Source organism: Amphiprion ocellaris, chromosome 10 (assembly GCF_022539595.1).
Source record: "Amphiprion ocellaris isolate individual 3 ecotype Okinawa chromosome 10, ASM2253959v1, whole genome shotgun sequence".
Classification (NCBI taxonomy): domain Eukaryota; kingdom Metazoa; phylum Chordata; class Actinopteri; family Pomacentridae; genus Amphiprion; species Amphiprion ocellaris.
This window is the reverse complement of record NC_072775.1, coordinates 17999227-18023148: the sequence shown is the minus strand read 5'-3', so window position 1 is coordinate 18023148 and position 23922 is coordinate 17999227. Positions and strand designations below refer to the sequence as shown.

The window sequence follows — 23922 nt, the reverse complement described above, 5'->3', positions numbered from 1 at the left end:
GCTGGAGGAGCTATCAGCTGAACATGGTGACCTGTTACTACACACAGAAACCCCATGGATCAGCAGGGGACCAGTTTTGCAGCGTTTTTTGTCACTGTTGGCCGAAATCAAAGAGTTGATGCGATCCAAAGGAAGACACCTCGCTGCTTGAGGACACTGAGTGGATTCTTGCCCTTGCATTTTTAATAGACATCACTGGGAAACTGAACCATCTGAACTGTGAGCTGCAAGGTAAAGGTAAGACATGATAAGATCTGCAATGCCAGGCTTCCCACTAACACACATTTACAAAGAAAGAGGTAACACATGTCATTCAAAACACCGTGCCATTACACAAAAATGTGAAAATATAATTTGTTGAAAACATGTAATGATTTGTTGTTATGATCTGTTAAAAATGTTGCAATGCTGGTGAAAAATGCTGGTGATTAGTACTAATGTGATAGGATTCATTTCAAAATCTGAAAGAGTTGATTTTTTTTCTTACATAACTGATAATTTGTACAAACATGGGACAGAGTTCATGAATTGTTCAAAAATGTTACAGAGGTAGTGGTTTGCACAAATGAAGCATGATTTGATGACAGGTAATGATTTCCTAAAAATGTTAGAAGTGATAATTTGCACAGAAATGTAACTGGTGTGATTTTGAACAAAATGCTGCAAATATGCTGATTCATACAAAACTGCCAAGAACGATATTTACAAAAGTTTCAGAGATGGGATACCTCTGACTTTTAAATATTGAAACAGATTTCCATATATATGTGTGTGTGTGTGTGTTTCCTACCGTCATTGTTGTGGAAATCGTTGTTAATAATTATTGTAAGGAATAATTAACATAAATGTGATCAGACAGTCTTTTTACATATTATTTTCATTATTATTATTATTGTTTAAAGATGATGGCGCAAGTTTGCTATTGAGGAAGTTTGTATGAAACAAGGTGCCCTTCGTACTACTCAGTACCCTTGAAGTTGCTGTCAGGTTCAAAAAGGTTGGTGACCCCTGATTTAAAGCTTTAACTTGATGTTTTTCAAAAAGATTAGAAAAGACCTGCCCATCCAAAAATATATATAAAAAATTAGACATAAGTATTGCGTTTGTCAGACATGCAGAATCTACTATGGATTTATTTTAAATTTTTCAGGATTACTAATAAGAGAAAGCATAGTGGTATTTGTTAGCCAATTGTGTATATCACTTCAGAATAAAAGTTCTGTTGCTGAAGTGGTGCATGTGTTAAATTTATGTTACTTAAAACAGAGAAAAAGTCAGGATTCCTTCTTTACTATATTCTTTTTATTATCTTATAACAAATATAAAGTAGAACCAGCTTACAGCAAAAAGTAGCACTGTGCATTTAGGCCACTCAGAAGTGGACCAATGTATGTGTATTTATTAAAACCTGTATGCAAGATAAAAACAAGGGTAAAAAGGGTTGTGCTAAAAAAGAAAAAAGAAAAAAAAATCACTGTTAAATACCCATGCCTATGAATAGCAAAATCTTTATAGCAAATGTCAAAGTCAACAACCAGCAGCGAGGTGGTAAAAATATCTGCCTCTCAAAGACATATTCAGAGTTATTAAGTTAATTGCTTTGACTGTCATACTTTATGTGCCATTACTTAACTTGGCCTGACTTGTAGTCAAATCTGAGGAAATTGTGTCCCTCAGTGGAAGCAATATGGCCAATACCTTTCAAAATAAATTTATAGATTTTCATCTGATTTAAAATGTTGAGGTTTAAAACAAACCATGGAAACAACAAAGACCAAATTTATATTGTGCAGCACAGTAACGCATCAGTAAAACCTCCTACCATGTTTCCATGAAACATTTCTGTTCATATATAAATAATGCATTGGCTCAAAATCTGAAAATGAATACAAATTAATTGAAACTAAACAGTGTAAAATCCATGTGTCTTGTGCGTTTTTCAAAGACATTTCTTCCAGCGGTTTCTGAGGTGTAGATTAAACTTCATGGCTGGACTGCAGCTCTCGGAGGGGTGAGAGCTGAATGAATACGAACATGGAGTCTGTTCTCAAAGTCATAGCCGGCATAGTCCTCCTGCACAGTCCACAAAATAAGACAAAAGCAGTGAATGTAATGAATATTATATTGTTCGTGCTCTGCCTTCTAGCAAGCTCTGCAGTCAGCACAGACAGATCAATGCACCTGCTGCCCAATCAGGTTACAGCATACCCATTAAAGAAGCAGACATCCCACTGCTGCCCTCCCTGTCAGACAGTGGAGCATCTGCTCAGTCATGCAGGGATGGCTGTTAGCAAAAAGAGTGAGATCTGCGCGTTGTCAATGTCAACTGCCAATCCACTCACACAACCAAGGCAGCTGCACTGGACAGCTCCAACACTGTCCAAGTTAGTGAGACTGCATCTAGTGCACTAAACAGTGCACCAGACAATTTTTGTACTCAAGTTGGCACAAGGTGAGGAAGTCCTCTGGAACTAGGGATTTTTTTGTCATTACAAAAGGTGTTCAGAGACTACTTTGATATTCTGGGGCAGACAGCGCAGTGCGGATGAGACGTAGTCTGCTCTACAGGGCAACAACCTTACGCCTCTATCATTGGGTATGCTGTCACTAACTCAGGCAGTGAGTGTCTTGATCTGTCTGAGAGTGATGAACCACAATGAGCACATCCTGAGCCCTTTCTTCAAGTCCTTGATCAAAACCTTTGACCAATCGCAGAGATCAGACAAAATCCAAACCCTGAACTAATTGATCTGACTGAATTTAATAAGGCAACAGTTTGATCTTTGGGATCTTTATTAGGCTTTGTCAGGAGAAAACCAATAACTGAGCCTGTTGGAGGACTTCAAATCATCAAACACATTACCAACCATCGCTCAGCAAATGAAGACTATTATAATGTACAACTCGTCATAAATCATAAAGTAATAAAGTCAAGCAGTAAAGAAGGCTACTGTACCTTGGCCTGAAGCATTAGCATCCGACCCTTCCCTGCAGACTGGAAAAAAAAAAAAAAAAGAATTAAATATTTAGACTGTGACTTCTTGACCAACTCAGATGAGAGAGACAGCCTGTCTTTATCACACATACATAAAGACAAATAAAACTTGCCTCTGGAGAGTTCAGCAGCACACAGCCCAGTTCATAGCAGGAGTAGGGCTGCACATAAGAGTTGCTCAGACGACCCACCTCATCCTTCGCAGCCAGATGGAAATACTGATAAAAGAGGACAAATTCAGTCATGACACACTTAGGGGAAAAAAAAACACCATTTTTACCACAGTATTAGTGTGTCTTAAATACACGGATAAACTGCAACTATATTACAAGTGCAGCTGTTAAGCATAGTGTGTAATGCTATGCATCAAGATACAAAATCCTTCACTTTCTATTATTAGCCAGACATGAGAGTACCTGGATGGCATCTTTGGTATTATGGAGGCATTTGTTTATGGCACCAAGAAGCAGGTTTTTCAGACCTTCACATGAAGCATCATCAACTCCCTGCAACACTACAACAACAGCAGTATAGTTTGTCTATGTCCAACAAATAGAGACACAAAATTAGAAACAAAATTGAATCTGCTGGTTATGATAAAAATTTGATATTTTACAGTGCGTTACCTTGTGTCATTGTCTTCAGCTTGGCAGTAGAGCAGTTGGGCAGAGCTTTCCACAGATAAAGAATCTCGATCACCGAGAGGATGCAGAGTTCTTTGGATAGACTGGGGCTCCTCAGCTTCTCAGCCTAGTAAAAATGTGTATGCATACACACATCACTGATTGTAATTGCACTTTCCATCGCAAATATGCAACAGAAAATCATCTGAATACATACTACTCACCTTCTTTGTGGAAAACAGCTCTATCTGATTATTCTTGCGCTTGAAAAGTCTTTGAACATCTTTGAAAGCAACAATAGCTCCCTCCAAATCACCTGTGGCTCCTTGGCACGCTACACAACACAGAAGAGAATGTGGATTAGAAGTAAATACAGACTCACAAAATGCCCATTCTTCTATACTGTGTTTACCTCCAGTTAAATAGGCGTAATAGCACTGGGACCAGCGAGATTCAGTCTTCAGACGCTCAAACGCTCTGTAGGCTTCTCCGTAGTTCAGTTCGATCATGCTGCACCAACCTAAAACGTTCAGCAATCAGAAATTATGATGCAGGCTAAAGCTGAGTATTTTGGTTAAAAATCTGAGAGCAAAGATAGTACCTATTTCATATAAACACACGTGCTGAATCTCCCTCTGGTCAGAAGCCAGATCTAAGGCATCGCTGAAGGACGTCAAGGCACTACTGATCTGGCACTAGAAAGGGGAACTTTTTGGTGTGAGTTACAGTGAGACAATATTAAGGTTTCCCTAGTGAGGAGAATAGCTCAGATTGCAACTGACAATGAGGCTCATTCTTCTCATGTTCTTACCTCAAGGCGTTGCACTCTGCCTTTGAAAAACATGAAGAGAGAGGAGTTTGGATAGATAGACTCCCTTTGGTGAAGAATTGATTTGGCTTCGATTAGGCCTGCCTGTGTGTCTGTGCCATCCAGAGCAAAGAACGGCTGCACTACTGTGTGGTACCACAAGAGGGCCAAGCTGTAAAGGAAGTATAGACTGTGATAAGTAGGGATATATGGTGATTTTCCAGTTTATGACACAAAATCACAACTATTTATGATGCTTTGTAAGTAACTGTTCCACAAAGTGAGACTAATATTGTTTGACAATAGTCAACACTCTTGATTTTAATAAAGGAGTACATCGGCAACTATATTGGTGATGTACTCTAGTAATAAAAAAAGGCAGGATTGGAAAGAATATGCTGCAAGAGGCTGAGTCTGCTATTACAGCAGTTCACAGAGTCTTTGTTCTTTTCTCTAGAAAATATACTTTTTTTCTTACATTCATTACAACCAGAATACAGATACACAAACATACTCACTCACGTACTCACGTAGCTAAAGGGGCCTTCATGTCCTTACTTTCACTGGCATATGTGAGTGCCGACAGGCCTTGGTGACGGTCTCCAGGGAAGCCCAGCAGGTTGACAATCTTCAGTAGGTGCGGCGGCACCATTGAGATGCAGAGGTGGAAGAGGCCGTAGCCAAAGCTGACGGATCCTTTTAGCCGATCAAGAGCCTCAGGACTGATGCCGTCCGACCTCTGGGATGGACTTGGCCCAGGTGAGGAGGAGCGACTGTGGTCAGAGGTGGAGGACAGAGATGGAGATGGCATCGCTTGCTGTTCAGAGGCCCTTCTTCTGCTGCCTTCTTGTAGTTGTGTGATATCGCTGTAACATTTGTTGTACATCTTCCAGGCTTTACGGAGGATCCAGCCTCCTTTGATGTATGCTGTTGGTGATTGAAGCTGAGGTCAGTGAAACACGCTATCCATGTACTTAAAAGAACAAATATGCAGTTTTCACAGTGGGCCAGCAGATGCCTAAGGTTCCCTTACATGACAGCTCTTGTTTGATGAAAGACAGAACTGCAAGATAAACCTGGCAGTCTGCAATGATGATCTGCCTCTGGAGTCGGTCCACTGCAGCCACCCCCGACCTCTGAGAGTCCATCTGCCCACGCAAATACAACACACTTTTAGACTGACGACAAACTGGCAGGAAAGCTAACAAGCAAGCATGGACATCACAGTCCAACATGAAATGCTACTTTTCAGACAAATTGCATTTGTTCTAAGTATACCATATGAATTCCTTTACATCAAGTGTTACAAAGAGGTTACTCACACTCCGCTTGATCTTGTTTTTAATGGTTTCAATGACACCAGTGTTTTCGCTCTCGCACAGCCTCTCTGTAGCCTTTAGGTCCTCGAATGCCATCTGCATTTTCTCCTCTTCAAAGGTCATCATTGCATTCTACAACAGGGAAGCACTCCATTATTTACATACGTCTCCAAACTGAATGCAAGTGTGAGCCACATGATTCTTTAAGTGATGCAAATAGTCTAATCCTAGATTACATTTTGAATGAACCATGAAGGATGGAATGCAGAAAAACTAAATCTTTTGTTCATGTTTTATATCAAAATGCATAGAAGGAATCCTGTATTTTCTTTCTAAACATTTAGAATCTGCATCTAATGACCACTGAAAAACCAAGAACTGAGACCATAAGAAAAAACAATGATCACACAAACTGAAAACTTGCAAATGTTAAACCAGGAAATAAATGTATTCTGAGATAAAATATACTGACTTGTAAGTTTATTAGGTTCATTAAGCTACACTGAGAGGCATTTGTATTATTTTGTCCATCCTATTTATAACAGTAAGGGTTTGCTAAATGAGAGAAACTCCAGTTCAGCAGCACCACAAACTACATCTTTCAAAATGATCATGCTGTTGAAACATAAACAGTTTGAAAAAGTGCATATTGACCTTGATCAAAGTTTGAGATTTTTGATCCTCTTAGTATTTATAAATGAATAGACTTCTGAATGCATTAGTTATAGCTAGCTATAGCGAGTGAGTGTGTATTATAGACACATTAGTCAATGGAATCACAAAAAGCTTAAATTCATTTTGTGAATCTATTTTAAAATTAAATTATTGACTCAAATCATTAAATGGAAAATACCATGCTATTTCTTTTAGTTTTTTGTCTACTTTCAGTTTTACAATGGATTATTTCCATGCAAATTTAATCATTAAAGTTATACAGCATATAGAATTTGTAATCACTAACTTAATGAGCATAATTATACACAGTAAAGTCTATGACTATCCTGGTATCACATTCCTGGCTTCAACCTTTCACCACACTAAAGCAGTCAAATTGGCAAATTGCACATAGAAACAAGGTCAAAGATCCCTTTTAGTTTGACTTCAATAACATGTTTCATTTTACTCTCTTTTGTCTTTGCACATGCTGAGCTGCCTGGTAACTTTGAGTCAGGTGGGTTAGGTAAGCTTGTTCGTTGTTTTGTTTGAATTTTGCCGAAGCAAAACTAGGTACACTAAAAGAGCTACATAAATAGAGAGGAGAATTATGAAAGATTACAATTATGTGTCACAGTGCATATCATTCTTTACTTGCTCTCTTTGTCACTGAAGGGTCAATGTCACATGGTCACAGTAGCTTTCAGAGTGGTGGAGTGTCCTATGGTGAGTGATTCGGGCACATAAACGGACACAAATGCCTTCAAGCGGTGAGTTCCTGGTTCGATTCACCTCCTGTCTGTCCAAACATTTCCTATTTCTCTGCTAATTTGGACTCCATCTTTGATATTATTTTTTTAAAAGTACATTTAAAAATCTATAAATGTGTATTCCCTACTCTAAGAAAGACCTTATGATGCTGTCAGGTGTTGGCACAGTTAAATATAACTGTCAAGTTCAAGCACAATCAATGTCCACTTTGTTCGGTATACCTGACCTCTACAATGTAATACAATCTAGTGTGATCTAATACACTGGTTCTTGCGTGAATTCTACTTGTACGAAGCTTTCAGTTGTTGTTGGCTCTGCTAAAAAGGTAATAATTCTACTTTATGTTTATTATTGAGGCCACAGTGGGTGGTGCTGTTGTATTGGAATGCGCTAACCCTTTAACATTGAACAGGCAGCCTTCATTGTAGCAGCTAGAGGACAGAATCGCATGGTAAAAGCCAAGGTGAGTTTCCTAACAAGCTTTGTTATATTTTGCTCAATGACAATAACGCCTCTATCTAAGTTTATAGGCAACCAATCTAAGCATCAATGGATTCAATATTCCATGACCACTACATTGTGCAATCACAAACTTCATCCTGATGAGATATAGACAAAAAACTTGTTTGGTGTCAGTTTAATACCTCGCTAACATAATCAGTCAAAACAGTGCATTACTATCTTTATAAGGACAGAATTTACTGCAGACTTGTTGTATTTTCACCACACTAGAATAGATTTAAAATGATTATGTAGTCAAACACTATTTAAAAATAATGAATAATAATTACTTTCTTTACAGGAAAAATCCTGAGCACTTGCTTTTTGTTTACGTCTCATTCTTGTCTCTATTGAGTGTCAATGCACCAATTGTAGTTTCTTTGGACAAAGACGTCAGTCAAAGGAATGGTATGTAATGTCATAATTGAGCGAAAATTGGATTAGAAAAAATACCATATCAATGAAATCCTCAATTCAGTGTTTATCGGTCACATGTCTGCTTTACTGCCAGAAGAAAAAGGGGAAAAAAAGAAGCTGGCTTGGTGCCTTGAAGAAACACAAGGAAGTTCCTTCAGTCTCATAATGAAACTAACTGTGTTCCATAGTCTCTTTTCAAAAATGTTGTGAGCCCTTGGACCACACACTGAACCAGGAGCTTGCTGTAATGGCATGTTGCTTCTGTACTTACCAGAAAACTCACAAAACTGGCCCCGAAACTCATTAAAGGACTGTGATTTCTGAAACAGAAGAAAAAGGGAAGATAAGTGACGTGACAGTAAGGGAGGCGCTGCTAAGAAGCAACAAAAATATGTTAAGCCTGTCATATCACTAAGAAAACACGAACAAGCTGAGGCACAACAGGACAGTCAAAAAAAAGGTAAACTGATTCAAAAGGAACGTGGCACTTTCAGTAGGTTCAGATATCCCTTCATAGACTTGGTGATTTCATTCATTCACAGATGTACTGCTACTTCACAGAACCACCAGGGGAACTTTAGCAGAAATCTGGTTAACACTGCCAGTTACAAGCGCCTTCTGAGTTGCTGTGCTTGTGTCTTTCACTTCCCTCCATCTTTATGTGCTGATACAGTCAGAACAGGATAACACCCAGTGCTAAATGCAATTAGTGGGAAAGGTGACATTTAAACTGTTCACCAGGGGTTCAGACACATGGAGCTGACCTCCCATGGCATCAACATTCAAGTTGAAAGCAGAGCCTTCCTCGAGTTAATCAGCCCCGATAATGGCATCACAGCATGACTGAGGAAGGTATACAAAATCCTGCCAACAGGAAAGTGGAATATATGTGTCACAGTGCATATCATTCTTATGATAAGATAAGATAAAGTTCTTTATTTCTCCCCACTCCAGGGGAAATTTACATTGTTACAGCAGTTTTATTTACAATATATACAAGGGTGGCAAAATTTTTAACAGAAAAAATAAAAATAAAAATAAAGTTTAAAAGTGCAAAGATGTGCAGTGCAAGAATGTCTGTGCAAATTTTATGGTTTGGGGTGGTAATGATATAGTCCAGTTTATGTTAACATCAGCCAGTGATGCTGATGTTGTAAAGTTATGTTATGGCATGATTTAAAGAAATGTCTGCTAAATCACACACATCACACTTAAGAGAGTATATAAAAGTTATTTTCTTCCTATTTTCCTATACTGTTGATTATCTCACACCCTTGGAGTGGGGCGTTCAGACCCTGTAGGATGTTAGAGGATAAGTTTAATATCTATTTGGACACTAAATCACACTCTACACTTGTGCAACTGGGCCAAGATCACACATTTCACTCTTAACTTGCACAAAGAAGCTCAAAGTCAGTGACTGGCATGACAGGAATGACAACCTGTTAGTCAGGCAAGTCTTTTGTGACAACATGCACATTAAAGCTCACTGCTTAAGCCTGTCACCATAAATAAAGATCAGCATTATTAAAATCAGTAGACTGTTCAATAACAAGTTGAGGGTGAGGATGTTTGCTCTGAGTAATTAAACTATACTGATACTGCTTGTGACCCGATTATATGGTGCCACAGCAGACAAGCGTGATGAGGACGCTGGGTTTTAATTTGGAAGCTAAACACACAATAAGACTCTGTGTCTCCACTAGTTATAATCATGCTGGTTGATGACAAGTTTGGAGACATTAGCTACACCTGTCATCACACCCATCACCAGTGAACTGCTCCACTGAGCGAACAAAAAGCACACTGACACAGACCTGTATGTCCTGAAGAGCTCGTCGCTCTCCTTGAAGCCATTGTTGAGCAGCATATTGATTCCTTTCAGCGCCAGCTCTGCGTCGTTGACCCGCTCTGTCTTCTGCTCCTCCGCGGCGCCCGGCGCTGCTTCTGACGGGTCCGCCATTAAGATACCCGATATACTGGAGGTGAGGAGCTGAACGCGGCCGGCCGAGGGAGGGGACGGACGTGCGGTGTCTCTGGTTAGTTTACTTACAGTCAGGACAGTCTCAGCTAGTGGCGCAGTTCTGAACAAACGCAGTCATCTCTGAATTCCAAAATGAGGAGACTAATGGCTCACATTACTGTCTGCTAAAGCACACGAGTCTGTCTGCTGGTCGCTAACCGCCGGTTGCTGTTGCTGTTCCGTATTCTGCCGCCCGACCGCCGGTTTGTGTTCCTGCGCAGACAGGATCTACGCTACCTTCGCGCGCTTCCGGAATTATCACATCTCCCACTAGATTATACACAACCGACACGAGATTTGGGCTACAAACCACACATTTTTTCTTGAACCCTTGCTACACTGACACTTAAACTTAGCTGCGTTTTATTAGAAGTTAATGAAATGTGCCGTAACTTATCGTTTAGCTTGTCTGTGGTGTAATTTTACTGATATCTTCCCATTTATTTGCCATGATAAGGTGTAACGTCTGTAAGGCAAATTTTACAGACCGTCTTCGAAGGCATCGGCAGAGTGGGCGTGGTCAATTCAAGGACTTTAACATTGAAGTGAGAAGTCCGAATTAGAGCAATTTTATCATTTACCACTAAAAATAAATTAATTAAGATCTAATAATTTTTTTTTCATTTTAGCTTTCCATATAACAGTCATGTTTTTGGCAAATACTGCCTCACTGCATGAGTTTTGTTTTTTAAAAACCGTCTGTACAGAAAGTATTGTAGTGATAAAGAAACGCTCAATCCCTATTTTTTCTCGATAATTTCTTATTTTCTTCATCAAGAAATAGTCTATTTTAAAAAACGCACTTCTAAAAAAAGGTATTACTGTCAGACTGGGAAAAACATAATTACTTTTGGTAAGCAAGTGCCTAACACTATTACCATTTTCTCAGTTCAGTCAAGGGTATTTAGAAATGTACTATATTTTAATGCATTAGACGTAAACCAAATTTCTTCTGTATGTAAGAAGAAGCCTTTATTTGTCACAAATACATTGCCTCAACCACTGAGCCACCACGGTCCGTGTATTTATCTCGCAAGTGGATATTCCGTTCTGAAACGGGTATTGAAAAACAAAAAATGAGTGGTTATTTGATCTTTGTTTTAAAATACAAAAATTAAAATTGAAATACAAGGCGTTTTTCCTTTTCATGATCAAAAAGGGATGTACGAAATTTAAAAAATGCTTTGATTTTCATTTTATATTTAGAATAACAAAAAAATAAAATCAGTAAGAGACAGAAACGAAAAAAGGTCCGTTTTTTTCATTTTCTGAGACCGGAAGTGGTCATCAGCAAGTGTGGAGCCAAAGGACAACAAGATTCTCAGAGGGCGGAGCCAGAGAGCAGTGATTGGTCAGACCATAGATAATATAGAAGACAGCACGCCAGTGTATGTAGTCTCTGTGTATCTATGGTCGGCATGTCTGGTAGCATCACTGGCTGCTGTTGATCTTGTTTTTGGAGTAAAACATGGTAAGAAGATAAATACTTCTAACCTGTAGCGTTATTTTGTTGTACGTTAAGTCAGCGACTTGTGAAGAGTTGTGTTTTGTCGTGTTTGAGCAGTTGGTCCGGACGCGTTAGCTAGCTAAGCGGCTAAGTTAGCTAGCGGGCTAATTAACACAGGTGGCTAACTTACCACTGAACACCTGTGTTAGTTGCTGCCGCAGCTGTCCGTCATTATTAGACTGACCTTCTCAACTTGTATTTTTCTGCTGTGTATTTTAGCTTTTAAAAAAGTTATTTTACTTTAAGGTTAACTGAAACCCGTTGAGCTGCACTGAAGGTTAACATTCCGCTGGTTTGAATTAAACCACGCTTAACTTAACATTGCGCAACATTACCTCTCTGAATCTCCATAATTTCATTAAATTCCTTCTCTCTTCCACTGCTCAAGTTCAATCCAGTATATAAAATGACATTAATAGTGAATAAACTAACAACCAGCCATTGTGTTTATTTATTACTGCATGTATTTGTAGTAAAACATGAGTTGAAACATCCTACTTTTGGATCTAGAACTGCACAAGCCGTTCATTTTCAGTCACCTGACGAGTTAAACTCCCCTTTTTATGTGAGGTTGAAGCAGAAAGTCTGAGTTAACAAAGAAAGTTCTTTATAATTTGTGATGCCTGTTATCTCTGACTGAGGCTTTAGTTTTTGTTGAGCTGATTTACACGTAGAAACTTTGTTCAGGAAAATTTCTCAGTAGCTCAGAGGACAGAGTGCTTTTTACACAACCTTGTAAGAGAATGTCTGTCAATGCTTTCAGCAGAATTTAGAAACACAACACTTCCTAAACAGATATTTTGAGGCTGAGGTTGAACATTTGAGAGTATATCAGTGTGTTTGTGGTCTTTCTGTTTCTAGGTGGAAGCTGAATTAGTGAGGATGACTCCTGCTCCTGTCCAGGTGGCTGCTTGGTGTTATCAGGAATACCTGAGCAGCTCAGTGTCTTCCTGCTTTATTTAGCTGCAGACAAACATTTCCTCTGCTTCTCTTCACCACTGAACCGGGTTTGGCTCCGTTGCTTTAGTTTGTTCTTTAGGCATTGGCTTGCAGCTTCCAGCAGTAAAATCGTCTTTATACTGGATAGTTGTCTTGGTAAATGTGGTTCTTTAGCCACAGTTAGCACATGGTGCTAATGTGTGCAGTGATTAGTGGATTTGGTGCAGCTGAGTTGTGTCTTTATCTTGGCTGTAGTGAGTCTTTAGAGGTTTTTGGTCAGACACATTCTGTATTCTTGTTTGTGAACCGATGTTGGTTGTCCAGAAGGTAAGAATTCCTGTCCTGATTCTCTGTTTAAAGAGGTTCTGTGGTAGGCTGCAGGAGACTTTGGCATTTGGGTTGTGCTAGTTTGGTTTTTGTATGGTAAAGAAAGTTCTTTATAATTTGCGATACCTGTTATCTCTGACTGAGGCTTTAGTTTTTGTTGAGCTGATTTATACGTAGAAACTTTGTTCAGGACAATTTCTCAGTAGCTCAGAGGACAGACTGCTTTTTACACAACCTTGTAAGAGAATGTCTGTCAATGCTTTCAGCAGAATTTAGAAACACAACACTTCCTAAACAGATATTTTGAGGCTGTGAGGTTGAACGTTTGAGAGTATATCAGTGTGTTTCTTTGTGGTCTTTCTGTTTCTAGGTGGAAGCTGAATTAGTGAGGATGACTCCTGCTCCTGTCATCTCTAAACTCCTCACACATCTTTACCTGCACATGAGGAAAATCACTCCTGTAGAATGCAGGTATGTTTGTCATTATTATAAAAAGATGTTGCCTGGCGACCTGTCAGAAAACCATTATATAGAGTCAGCCAAAATAATGTTTACACGCATCAGGAAAAGAAAAACTTGCATAAATATTTCAATACCACATTTATTCAGACATCACGAGATTAATAAAAGTTATCTTTGGCCTCTACAATTACAAGAGGTGCTTCAAGTGGTGGCCACTGGCTTTCCAGACATTTCTGTTGTGTTGTAGACGTCACTTGTTGATGCTCCATTCATGAGGGTAGCGCCATCTGTTGGGAAAACATCGTACAACAGGACACAGAGTTATCGTGATTTGATCAAACTTAGAAAGAGGTATCTATATGTATAGAAGTACTTATACAAATGAAATATTTATAGAAGTTTTTCTTTTCCTGATGTGTACATTATTTTGGCTGACTCTGAACTTAATGAGAACAAAACTGTCATTTAATTGTTGCTTTGAAAGCTTCTTTAGTGAAAACCAGCTGGTGTTCTGCTTTGAAACAAACTGCTGTTGAGGTCTGTGTTTTTAGGTTTAACACCACAGTTTCTGAATGAACTGATAGTTTGTTTTTTTTCCTGATCAGTGTGGACGTTATAATTGATGGTAACATTTACTAATCATATAATCAGCATGACTATATAACAGCATAACATTATGAACACCTGACTAATACTGTGTTGGTCCCTTTATGCTGCTAAAACTCCTCTGACCCAGTGGTTCATCAGAACCTCTGGGGATGTCCTGTGGATTCTGTGGATCCTGTGGGTTGCAGGGTGGGTCCTACCTAGACCAGGCTGATCCTGGACCATCCCACAGATGCTCAATCAGATCTGGATGTGGGGAGTGTGGAACCCAGGTGAACAGCTTAGCTCTGTTGTGTTCCTCAGACCACTCCTGAGCAGTTTTAAGTTTGTCCTGCTGAGGGTGGCAGCTGGCATCAAGGACTGCTGTTGCCATGGAGACTAGGGGGTTGTTTGTCCTGCAGTGTTTAGGTGGTGGTACATGTCAAACATCCACATGAACGTCAAGGTTTCCCAGCAGAACGTTGCATTAGAACAAGATGATGGATGTTGTTCTCTTCAGCTGTCAGTGGTCAGAATGTTGTGGCTGATCAGTGGATCTGTCTGCCTTTACTCTGACATCCAGAGTTATACAAAAGTGTAGTATGTGTGCAGTGCAGAAGAGATTTACTTTATTGTATGCAGTTTTTTTTTTTTAAGGGAGAGCATTTTTTTTATCCACCTGAAGAAGACCTAATCTTTCCCTTCAAAGGATAGTTAATTGTTACTACGGCTTCCATAGTGGTCCCATCAGAGAAAATCATATCCATATACAGATTTTTATTAATTCCAGGGCTGGTTCAGTAAAGATTAGAATAATAACTACATCAGATAATTCTTGGTCACAGTTGGAGTTTTGCAGCCTGAGAGATGGTTGAGAAGGTTTGCAGTTCTTGTTTTAGCAAAATATGTTATAATAGAAGATCTTTATTGTCATTGTACATGAAATTATCTGCAAACCAGCAAAGTGCATCAGTCTGAGGTATCTAAAAATAAATAAGTAAAGAAAAATGCTTCTAAAGCCAATAATAAACAGAATATTTTGAGGGAATATTCTAAAAAGGAAAGAAAAGCTCCATTCTCACTCCTCTCAGGATAAACTGTCATTAAAATTGACTTTAAATTTAGCTTCAACACAAGATAAAAACATTTACTTTCATTACTGATATTGTCAAGTTTTAATAAAGTTCATGCTACTTTTATAAAATGACGAAAGTGAATAAATTGTATTTCTGTTTGATTTCTGTCTTTTCTCCTGTCATCCAGATGTTCAGAGGGAGATGATGCCACATCTGGTCCAGCTGATGGAAGGTCTTGAAGTTCTGACTGGCCTCGACTGAAGATGGTCGTCTCACTGGATTTAAGGTTCAGATGCTCAGTAACAAACTCCACCAATGAGCCAACAGGGAAGCTTTAGGTTTATTAAATGTTGCTATGAAGGTATCGCTGTTTTTCTTTGTGAATGCAATGTGTTGTTGTAAACTTACTCTTTCAAATAAATAGCCGCCTAACCCCCTGGAAACCAGCGTTTGTCCTGTTTTTGTGTTGCTCCTTGGCGACCCTAGACAGCCGGGTCGCAATGTTTTTTGAGCAACACACCATACTATGACATTTTTACAATGATGGTTCTACTATGGAACCAGTTTGACATGTTCAGGTGTTCTTTGTGTGAAAACTCAGATTTCAGGTATCGGAAGGTGGTTTTCAACTTTGTTTGTTAACTTTCTGCTTCAACTTTAAATTAAATTTCCTTCACTAACCCAGCCCTCTGGACTTCCAGTAAGCTGTGTTCCTATTGGCTGTCCGGGTGGCTGATTGGTGTTATCAGGAACACCTGAGCAGCTCAGTGTCTTCCTGCTTTATTTGGCTGCAGACAAACATTTCCTCTGCTTCCTTCACCACTGAACCGGGTTTGACTCTGTTGCTTTAGTTTGTTCTTTAGGCGTTGGCTTGCAGCTTCCAGCAGTAAAATAGACTTTAATGTGTTTCTTGGTGTGTTTTAGGGCTTTGTACTGGATAGCTGTCTTGGTAAATGTGGTTCTTTAGCCACAGTTAGCACATGGTGCTAATATGTGCAGTGATTAGTGGATTTGGTGCAGCTGAGTTGTGTCTTTATCTTGGCTGTAGTGAGTCTTTAGATTTTTTTGGTCAGACACATTCTATATTCTTGTTTGTGAACCAACGTTGGTTGTCCAGAAGGTAAGAGTTCCTGTCCTGATTCTCTGTTCTCAGAGGTTCTCTGGTAGGCTGCAGGAGACTTTCGCGTTTGGGTTGTGCTAGTTTGTTTTTTGTACGGTTTCATTTGGACGACTATCTTGAGGCCCCTCCATGTGGTTTAGTGAGGTTTTCTGGAACAGTTCTACAAAGCAACCTGCAGCAGAAGAGACTTTGAGAGTTTTTAGGAAGTTCTGGAGACCAGACTTTAGAGCAGCAGAAACATTTGTCAGTAGTTTGAGCAGGAGAAGGTGAGCTTCAGAGTAGAAATGAGACGGAAACCTTCTTGACCCGTGTGGTGAGGTCCTGTACCAAGAGTTTGAGCAGGTTGTGAAGAGTCTGTAGTTCTTTGGTCTGAAAGCACAAGAAGAGTCGACTCATTAAAGGAGAAAACAGGAGATTTTGTTGCTTCTTCTGTCACTCTGCAGTTTCCAGTTTCCTTTGACTGAATATCAAGTTTATATGTTAAATGATTTACATTGTGAGCCCAAGAAGACTTCAATAAACTCCCTCCATCCCCTGGACACAACACATTTTATTATGTTAAATCTTTTTTTTTTTTTTTTTTTTTTTTTTTTAAATGTTTTTGGGTTTTAATCATAGTTTTAGCATAGTTTTTCTCTTTGCTTGTTTAGTTTTGTCATCTGTGTGAAAGGTGCTAAACAAATAAAGTTGAATTGATAAACTGAATAATTGACTAACTCATGATTGGGACAACAGAAGTATTTTCATTGTGATTTAAGGGTTTGTTTCATTTTTAAGGTTGGCGTTAAAATCTTGACAGAAAAAGAAGATTAAAGAAATAAAGTACATAACAAGAAGCAATTAAATCAAAGGAAAAAGAATTTAATACAATAAATCTTTGAAAAAATGTTTTTGTTTCAAAAGTATTTTTTTAAATGTTTAATTATGTAAAATATTTTCTCTGTAATTTTTAATAATTTTATTTTAATAATTTTGTTTAATTTCATACATTTTTTATCGTGTTTGATTATCTAATTCAATATTTTGTCAGTTTAATGTCATTTAATTGTATTTAATGGTTAATTTCATTAAACTGACAAAATATTGAATTAGATAATCAAACATGATACAAAACATGTATGAAATTAAACAAAATTATTAAAATAAAATTATGAAAAATTACAGAGAAAATATTTTACATAATTAAACATTTAAAAAATATTTTTAAACAAGAATAATATTAAACATTTACAAAAATACAATTAAATAATAATAAACATTTTAAAAAATACAAAACATTTCACTAGATTATTAAACCTTTAATAAGACAAAACATTTAATTAAAATTTTCAATGTTTAATTAGAAAATTAAATCTTAAAGACAATAAAACTTTAAATAGGAATTAAACAGAAAATACAATGAATCATTTAAAAAGAAAATTAAACATTAAAAGGTGGTAAAACATTTAAAAAGAAAACTTGAAAGATTTAATTGAAAAATTAAACATTGGGAAAGAAAAGGAAATTTTTCAAACAAGCCGATAACACATTTGAAAAAACAACAATTAAACATAAAAAAGACAAAACATTTCGAAATCAAATCAGACATTAGTGAAGAATCCCCCCCTCTATCCCCCCCACCACCCACCACACCTTCCCCCGCCCGACGAGCACTGTTCCCTCTAAGCTGCGCGCGTGCGCAATTGCGCACTGCTGACACGGTCTCCGCGCACAGGAAATCTGCGCTGCGCACAAAAAAAAAAATCCAACCTAAATTGTAAATAAAATAAACACGTAACAATTCATTCTGTGCTATTTTTCAATGTGAGTCAGTGAGTGACCGGTGACTGGCTGCTGCAGCCAATGATGCGATTCACATACGTATTTACCATAGACTGTATATAATGGTATTTACGCAGCTAATCAACGTCAGGCGTCCTTATTTGCAGCATCCGCTGTTCTCATAGGTTATGAATGAGTAGATAGGACACGCCCCCTTTGAGCTGCCGTGCTACGCGAGCTAAGCTATGTGGGGAAAGTTTCAGTGCATTCCGTTGATGTAGAACGGCAGTGGAAAACGGAAACAAGTATCCGTTCTCACTGTGCCTGCAATACAGTTACACACTGCTTCGTACAATTGAGACAAGGAAAACTTGGAATGAACTTTTTTATAGGTAAGAATAATTTTTGGCTCTTTTTTCATTATGAATATCTTGTTGAGAGCTTCCAGTCTATGAGAGCTAACTAGTTAGCCACTAGCAAAACGCTATAAGGCGAGCTAGCAGCTTGTCAAAGCCAAATACCAGATGATTAATAGTAGCTGTAGTAATAGTTTTGTACAAGCAGTAGTAGTAATACTAAAAAGTAAAGCAGAGTAGTAGTATAAACAGCTGTGTAGAGTCAGTAGAAGTAGTATCAGCATTTGTAATAGTATTACAAGTTGTAGTAGCAGTGCCTAGTATCGCAGCAGCTAGTTGTGTACTACCACTACTACTAGTAGTAGTCACATTGCTATAACTACCACCAATAAACCAATAGTAGTTATAAAGCCTACTCATGTATATCCAGATTATCATCTATGGTTCTCCTCCAAAAACCCATTTTATGATTGGGATTACAGGCAGTTCTTAGGACTGCTCTCAAATCATTGAAATGTTACTAAACAAAGGTTATACTTATCAAATTAAATAGCTTCTGGTCTCCAGTATATTGGCGAATTCGTTCTTGTACTTAATTTATTAGCGATGATTTCTTTTTAATATGTTGTGTACCAGACCTTAATTACTTCTCTGTCTACTTTTCTTACTCTATGTATGGTTTCCCAGAGACTATGGGTTGAGGAGGAATTGGGAAGTTTGTCGGCTTAGACCTGGTGTCATTCCATCAGTGTTAAACTTCCCGGCTCATCTTGGAAGGAGTATGTGCCAGAAAGACCACGACCAAGCAGGCCTTTGAGATCTTAGGCAGCGTCTCCCTCAGGTGGGTGTCCGACGGTGTTCCTCAGTCAGGTCTGTGGTAATCCGTCAAAAAACAAAACAGAAAAAAATCTAGATTATAAATCAACATGTAGCCAAAGTACTCTGTGTATAACGCCATAGTATAGGATGTATTTCATAAAATGTCAAAGTATCGTATGCTTTACTCAAGAATAACATAGTATGGCCTGTAGTTCATAGTACAGCATGTTGGCAATAAAAAACAAAACATAGATTATTATGTGGTTCAAAAAGCACAAAATGATAGGATGTTGCCTAAAATTGTCATGTATGATATGTGGTTCAAAAAATGTCATAGTGCAGTATATTGTCAAAATAGTATGTAATTCAAGAAAACATCAGAGTATAATATGTCATCTAAAAAATGCCATAGAATAATAATTTCATTGCACAAGTAAAAGTATAGTAACTTTTAAAACTGTTCGAATTCTTATATGTTGCTAAAAAAAAAACAAAAAAAAAAGTCACAATAGTATGTCAATTAAAAAAGCCTATAGTATAGCGTGTCGCCCAACAAACATCATAGTATAGCATGTCGCTCTAAAAACGTCACAGTATAGCCTTTAGTCCACAGCTGTCAGTAGGTGAGGAGCAACACAAAAACAGTCCAAACGCTGGTTTCCAGAGGGTTAGACGAGAATTTATTTGAAAGAGTAAGTTTACAACAACACAACATGTGAGGGGGTTAAAAACAAATGGGTGTTAGTAAAATAAAATTAATATAAACAGGAAGCTAAAAAGTGAAGTTCATGTTGACATGGAAGGGGCATTTCAACCAGGAACTAAGTAAAAAGATAATCAGAACTACAAAAAAAAACCTCTTCCTGTTCAACTCTTCAAGCCCAAAAACCACCCAGTAAGCACCTAAACCTAAACAGTACCAATGGGTTCCCTGGTTTTCCTTTACTGAACAGATTCAAAGGTTCCTCTCTATTTCCCCACACACCCACCAACCACTGGAACACATCTCCAAAGTTCTGCCGGGCCAGCTCAGCTTCCCCTCAGAAGAAGTGCTGCCACCTGCCAGATGAAGGAGCCTTTTCAGAGGCAGCAGACATCGTGATTGGACTGTACTTTGGTCTGTTCCAATCCAGCTTCAGCTCCAGAGACGGCAGGCGGGACGAGTCAACGGAGGCCGGGTGGACGAAGGCATGCAGCTGAGTACAATCCAGAAAACAACAGAGGAGGAGTGCAGGGCCAGAACAAACAGAGTAGCATCATATGTCTCTTAGAAAACATCATAGTATAGCCTTTGGTATGAAAAAACGCCATCATATACATCATATATTGTACAAATAACAAGTCAAAGGAAAGAGACATACATTGTAGAATTGTAGTAATTGTGGGCTGACTGATTTACTGATTATCAGTGTTTTATTTTTTACTGATTTACAGTAATAAATACATTTAAAAATGGTGCTACTTTGGCTCTGAACCTTTATCTACCTGTGGTCGCTCTGTCTTCTGGAGTGATTTGATTGGTTATACGTCACGAATAAAACTCCTTTAACTTAACATCTGTAAACAAAACAGTAATGTATCAACAAAGTTTCCTGTTAGAGTTTGTGTTCTTCTAAGTTTAACTCCAAGATTTTAAATACTTTAATTTACTGCAAATGAATATCTACTCCAAATGTCTCAGTAATAATCATTATCAGCCTTAAAAACCCACAAAACACCCCTCCATACTCGACCACACTTAGTACAGTCCGGTTCCCCCTTCTATAAATCTGCTTGGAATCTTTCACTTCCTGTTTGTCAAAGTGGCCTTCTACCTGGACAGGTTTTGTTGGAGCTCATGCAACAAACATTTTGGGTAACTGCACTTTAATATGGATGGATGACACTGAATTAGAGTCTGTTTTAATGAGACTGAGTTAAGATGTGTAGCTGTCATTAAATAGTAAATTATTTCTCAGAATTCACAGAGAAAAGTCTGAAATGTTTGCTAGGTTAGCATCCCACATGTTCTTTGGCTCAGCTAAAGCTAACTCTCTCCAACTTCTGGATCTCTTGAGTTGCTTGTTGTTAAAATATCTTGCTATAGGTGCTGAAGCTCAGAAAGTCTGAGATGTTTGTTCAAAATAAGCTCATTCTCAAGTCTTCTCTGAACTGTCCTCTTTTGTTTTAACTTTCCCTAAACTTAGGAGTTAATGACAGAGCAGCACATCCAGACTCAGTCTCATTTATGTAAAGATTAAACTTCAGTGTCATTCATTGATGTTAAAGTGCAGTTTTTCAAATGTTTGTTGCACATGCTCCCGACCAAACCAGTCCAGGTGGAAGACGATGTGAAGAGAAAGCTGCAGAGGATGAATATCACACATTTACTTTGGAAATAAATGTCCTTTAATTAGACATTGTCATGCAAAATTTGGATTTCCCTTTGTTGAGTGCTTTGTTGATGTTGGTTTCTAAATGTTTTTTGACACTCGGCCCCAAAGATTAAAACCTTCTACGGCTCACAAGCTGCAACAATTCACACATTATCAACTATCTTTCTGAGTAAACTAAGATAAAAAGTGAAAAACTGCCTGATTCCTGCATCATGATTGTAAATCTTTTTGGTTTTTATGACAGTAAACTGAATATATTTGGGTTTGACATTTTATAAACCAAAACAAGAAATGAATTACTGGAGAAAACTACAGATTAATGGACAAAGAAAATGTGTTTTCCAACATTTATGGCTGAATTACTCCATTACAAGATACATACAATTTAAATTCTATTTTATTTATATAACGCCAGTTACAGGTCAAATTGTCTCAAGAGGCTTTATTTTTATATTTTTTTGTCATACTGAAAATATGACAAAGTAAGAAATTTAAAGCTCTTGACTAACCGAATTTATTATTTGATTTTTAAGAGATTAATTGACAATTAAAATAACTTTCTCCACTAAAACTAATAAACATGAGGTCAAATAGAAGGAACAGTTTTAAATACTGCAGTCCCACGACGACAAGAATAAAATTTGTCAACAAAAAGTAAATCTGCTGGTGGATTCCATTAAAGTCCTAATAAATGATAATAAAGTGTGATACTAAAGGTTTGTGGTGCTAAAAATGTCCAAGTAAAGATATCAAGTTGAACATGTGGATGGAGGTTGATAAAAGTTGACCTCCCTTCATTTCTCTGGAGCGACTCCATGGATTTTATGGATGGTGGTTAAAGACCTGCTCTTCTAGTGGTCTTCCTTCTAGTGGCTGTAAAAAGTCAGTCCATCCTGGCCAACTTCAACACCTCTTCATGACAACTTGTTCTGCCTCTGACCTGGTGGAAACTCAAGAAACTCGGGAAAACCCATGGAGACTCGAAGAACTCGTGGAGACTCGAAGAACTCGTCGGGCGGGGGAAGGTGTGGTGGGCGGTGGGGGAGTAGAGGGGGGAGACCGCCACCCACCTCCCCGCCTACTCTCCGCCCTGACTCCACCCAGACTCCGCCTTAGCTCTGCCCATGTGGTCACTACAGGAACTACGATGCCAAAGGGACGACGAATTTATTTCTTTTCATCTGATCTGTAGCTCAGTGAGTTAAGGATTTGCCTATGGAGCTGCAGGTCGCTGGTTCAAGACCAGACCCTTCTTAGATTTTATCAAAATCCTGACAAAGACAAAGAAAGAAAAAGGCCGGTGGTGGGTCTTGAACCTGCGACCTTCCACTTGGTAGTCCTCTTCTTATCCTCCTGAGCTACTCGCTCAGATACTAATTCTTCTTTTTTTTGCGCATTTATCATCTATTTTTTGTCGTTTTTCAAGTTTTTTTTTTACTCGAGTCTTGACTCGACCGTTTTTCTCAGGAGGTTGGACTTCAGCCTTTGTGCTGGAGGGTGGAACCCTCAGTTCCAAGACTTTCAAAGCCTCCACACCTCCCGAGTCCTCAGGACCTGAACTTTCACACAGTCTGAGGGCTGAAATTTTCTCAGTCCCACAGTAGTTCTCTGTTAGTTTGAACCTTCAGACAGTCCAAGGACTGAAATCTTCTAAGTTCCTGAGTAGTTCTCTGTTAGTTTGAATCTTCAGACAGTCCAAGGACTGAAATCCTCTAAGTTCCTGAGTAGTTCTCTGTTAGTTTGAACCTTCAGACAGTCTGAGGACTGAAATCTTCTCAGTTCCTGAGTACTTCTCTGTTAGTTTGAACCTTTAGACAGTCCAAGGACTGAAATCTTAAAAGTTTCTCACTACTTCTCTGTTAGTTTGAACTTTCTGGTAAACAGAAGCCTTAAAACTTGTGACCATGAGTCTTGATTTCACATTTAGACCATCAATCTGAGTTCTTCTCAGACCTTCACCTGTGGGTTTTTTAGAAATCCTCAACAAACTTTGATTCTCTTCACTGAACAGTAAAGTTTGTGGAGATCAGAAGGTAACATTGGTTTGATCAATGCCTTCAACTACTAGTAGACTTTATCTGGAAAGCAGTTTTCTTAAATGAGTTCTTAGTAAATTTGTCGACAATCAAACCAAGAACATAGAAAGAGGAAATGTTTGAAGAAACAAGTTGATGTTTTCATTTCAGACTAGAAAACACTGTAAGACCTTTATCTGTTTTTGCTCTTTTTCATCCTTTTATTGTCTCTTCTGTTTAATTTGATCTTCTAAAGTTTAACTGGTGTCTTTTCAAATGTTTTGTCTTTAGTTTGATTCTTCTTAAATGTTTAGTTTTGCTCTTTTCTCACCTTTTATTCTTTTCTAATGTCTGATTTGATTTTGAAATGTTTTGTCTTTTTAATGTTTCATTGTTGTTTTTTCAAATGTTTTATTGGCTTGTTTGAAAAATTCCTTTTTCTTTCCCAATGTTTAATTTTTTGATTAAA

At 38.2% G+C, this 23922-nt stretch overlaps 1 protein-coding gene and 1 long non-coding RNA gene across 2 annotated transcripts; one reads left to right on the top strand and one right to left on the bottom strand.

The window, feature by feature from the left end:
- Positions 1-1276: 1276 nt before the first annotated feature.
- LOC111579928 (tetratricopeptide repeat protein 39C-like) lies at positions 1277-10331 on the bottom strand. The gene is made up of 14 exons (XM_023287458.3): positions 9906-10331; positions 8360-8408; positions 5749-5877; positions 5460-5574; positions 4957-5353; positions 4430-4598; positions 4220-4313; positions 4031-4138; positions 3843-3952; positions 3622-3745; positions 3412-3509; positions 3109-3213; positions 2957-2995; positions 1277-2073 (listed from the first exon to the last, which is right to left on the bottom strand). The coding sequence occupies exons 1-14, from the start codon at positions 10049-10051 to the stop codon at positions 1984-1986; spliced, it is 1773 nt and encodes a 590-aa protein (XP_023143226.2). The 5' UTR covers positions 10052-10331; the 3' UTR covers positions 1277-1983.
- LOC118471423 (uncharacterized) lies at positions 6874-16673 on the top strand. Its single transcript, XR_008602934.1, has 4 exons — positions 6874-6925; positions 7075-7169; positions 13255-13355; positions 15195-16673. It is a non-coding gene; the product is annotated as an uncharacterized LOC118471423 (long non-coding RNA).
- The last annotated feature ends 7249 nt before the right edge of the window (positions 16674-23922 follow it).

Coding starts and splice junctions, on each gene's coding strand:
- LOC111579928 (XM_023287458.3), bottom strand. CDS start 10,051: ATGGCGGACCCGTCAGAAGCAGCGCCGGGCGCCGCGGAGGAGCAGAAG. Junction 4,139..4,219: donor CGTGTGTTTATATGAAATAG/GTACTATCTTTG, acceptor TGAACGTTTTAG/GTTGGTGCAGCATGATCGAA. Junction 2,074..2,956: donor TGCTAATGCTTCAGGCCAAG/GTACAGTAGCCT, acceptor TGGACTGTGCAG/GAGGACTATGCCGGCTATGA.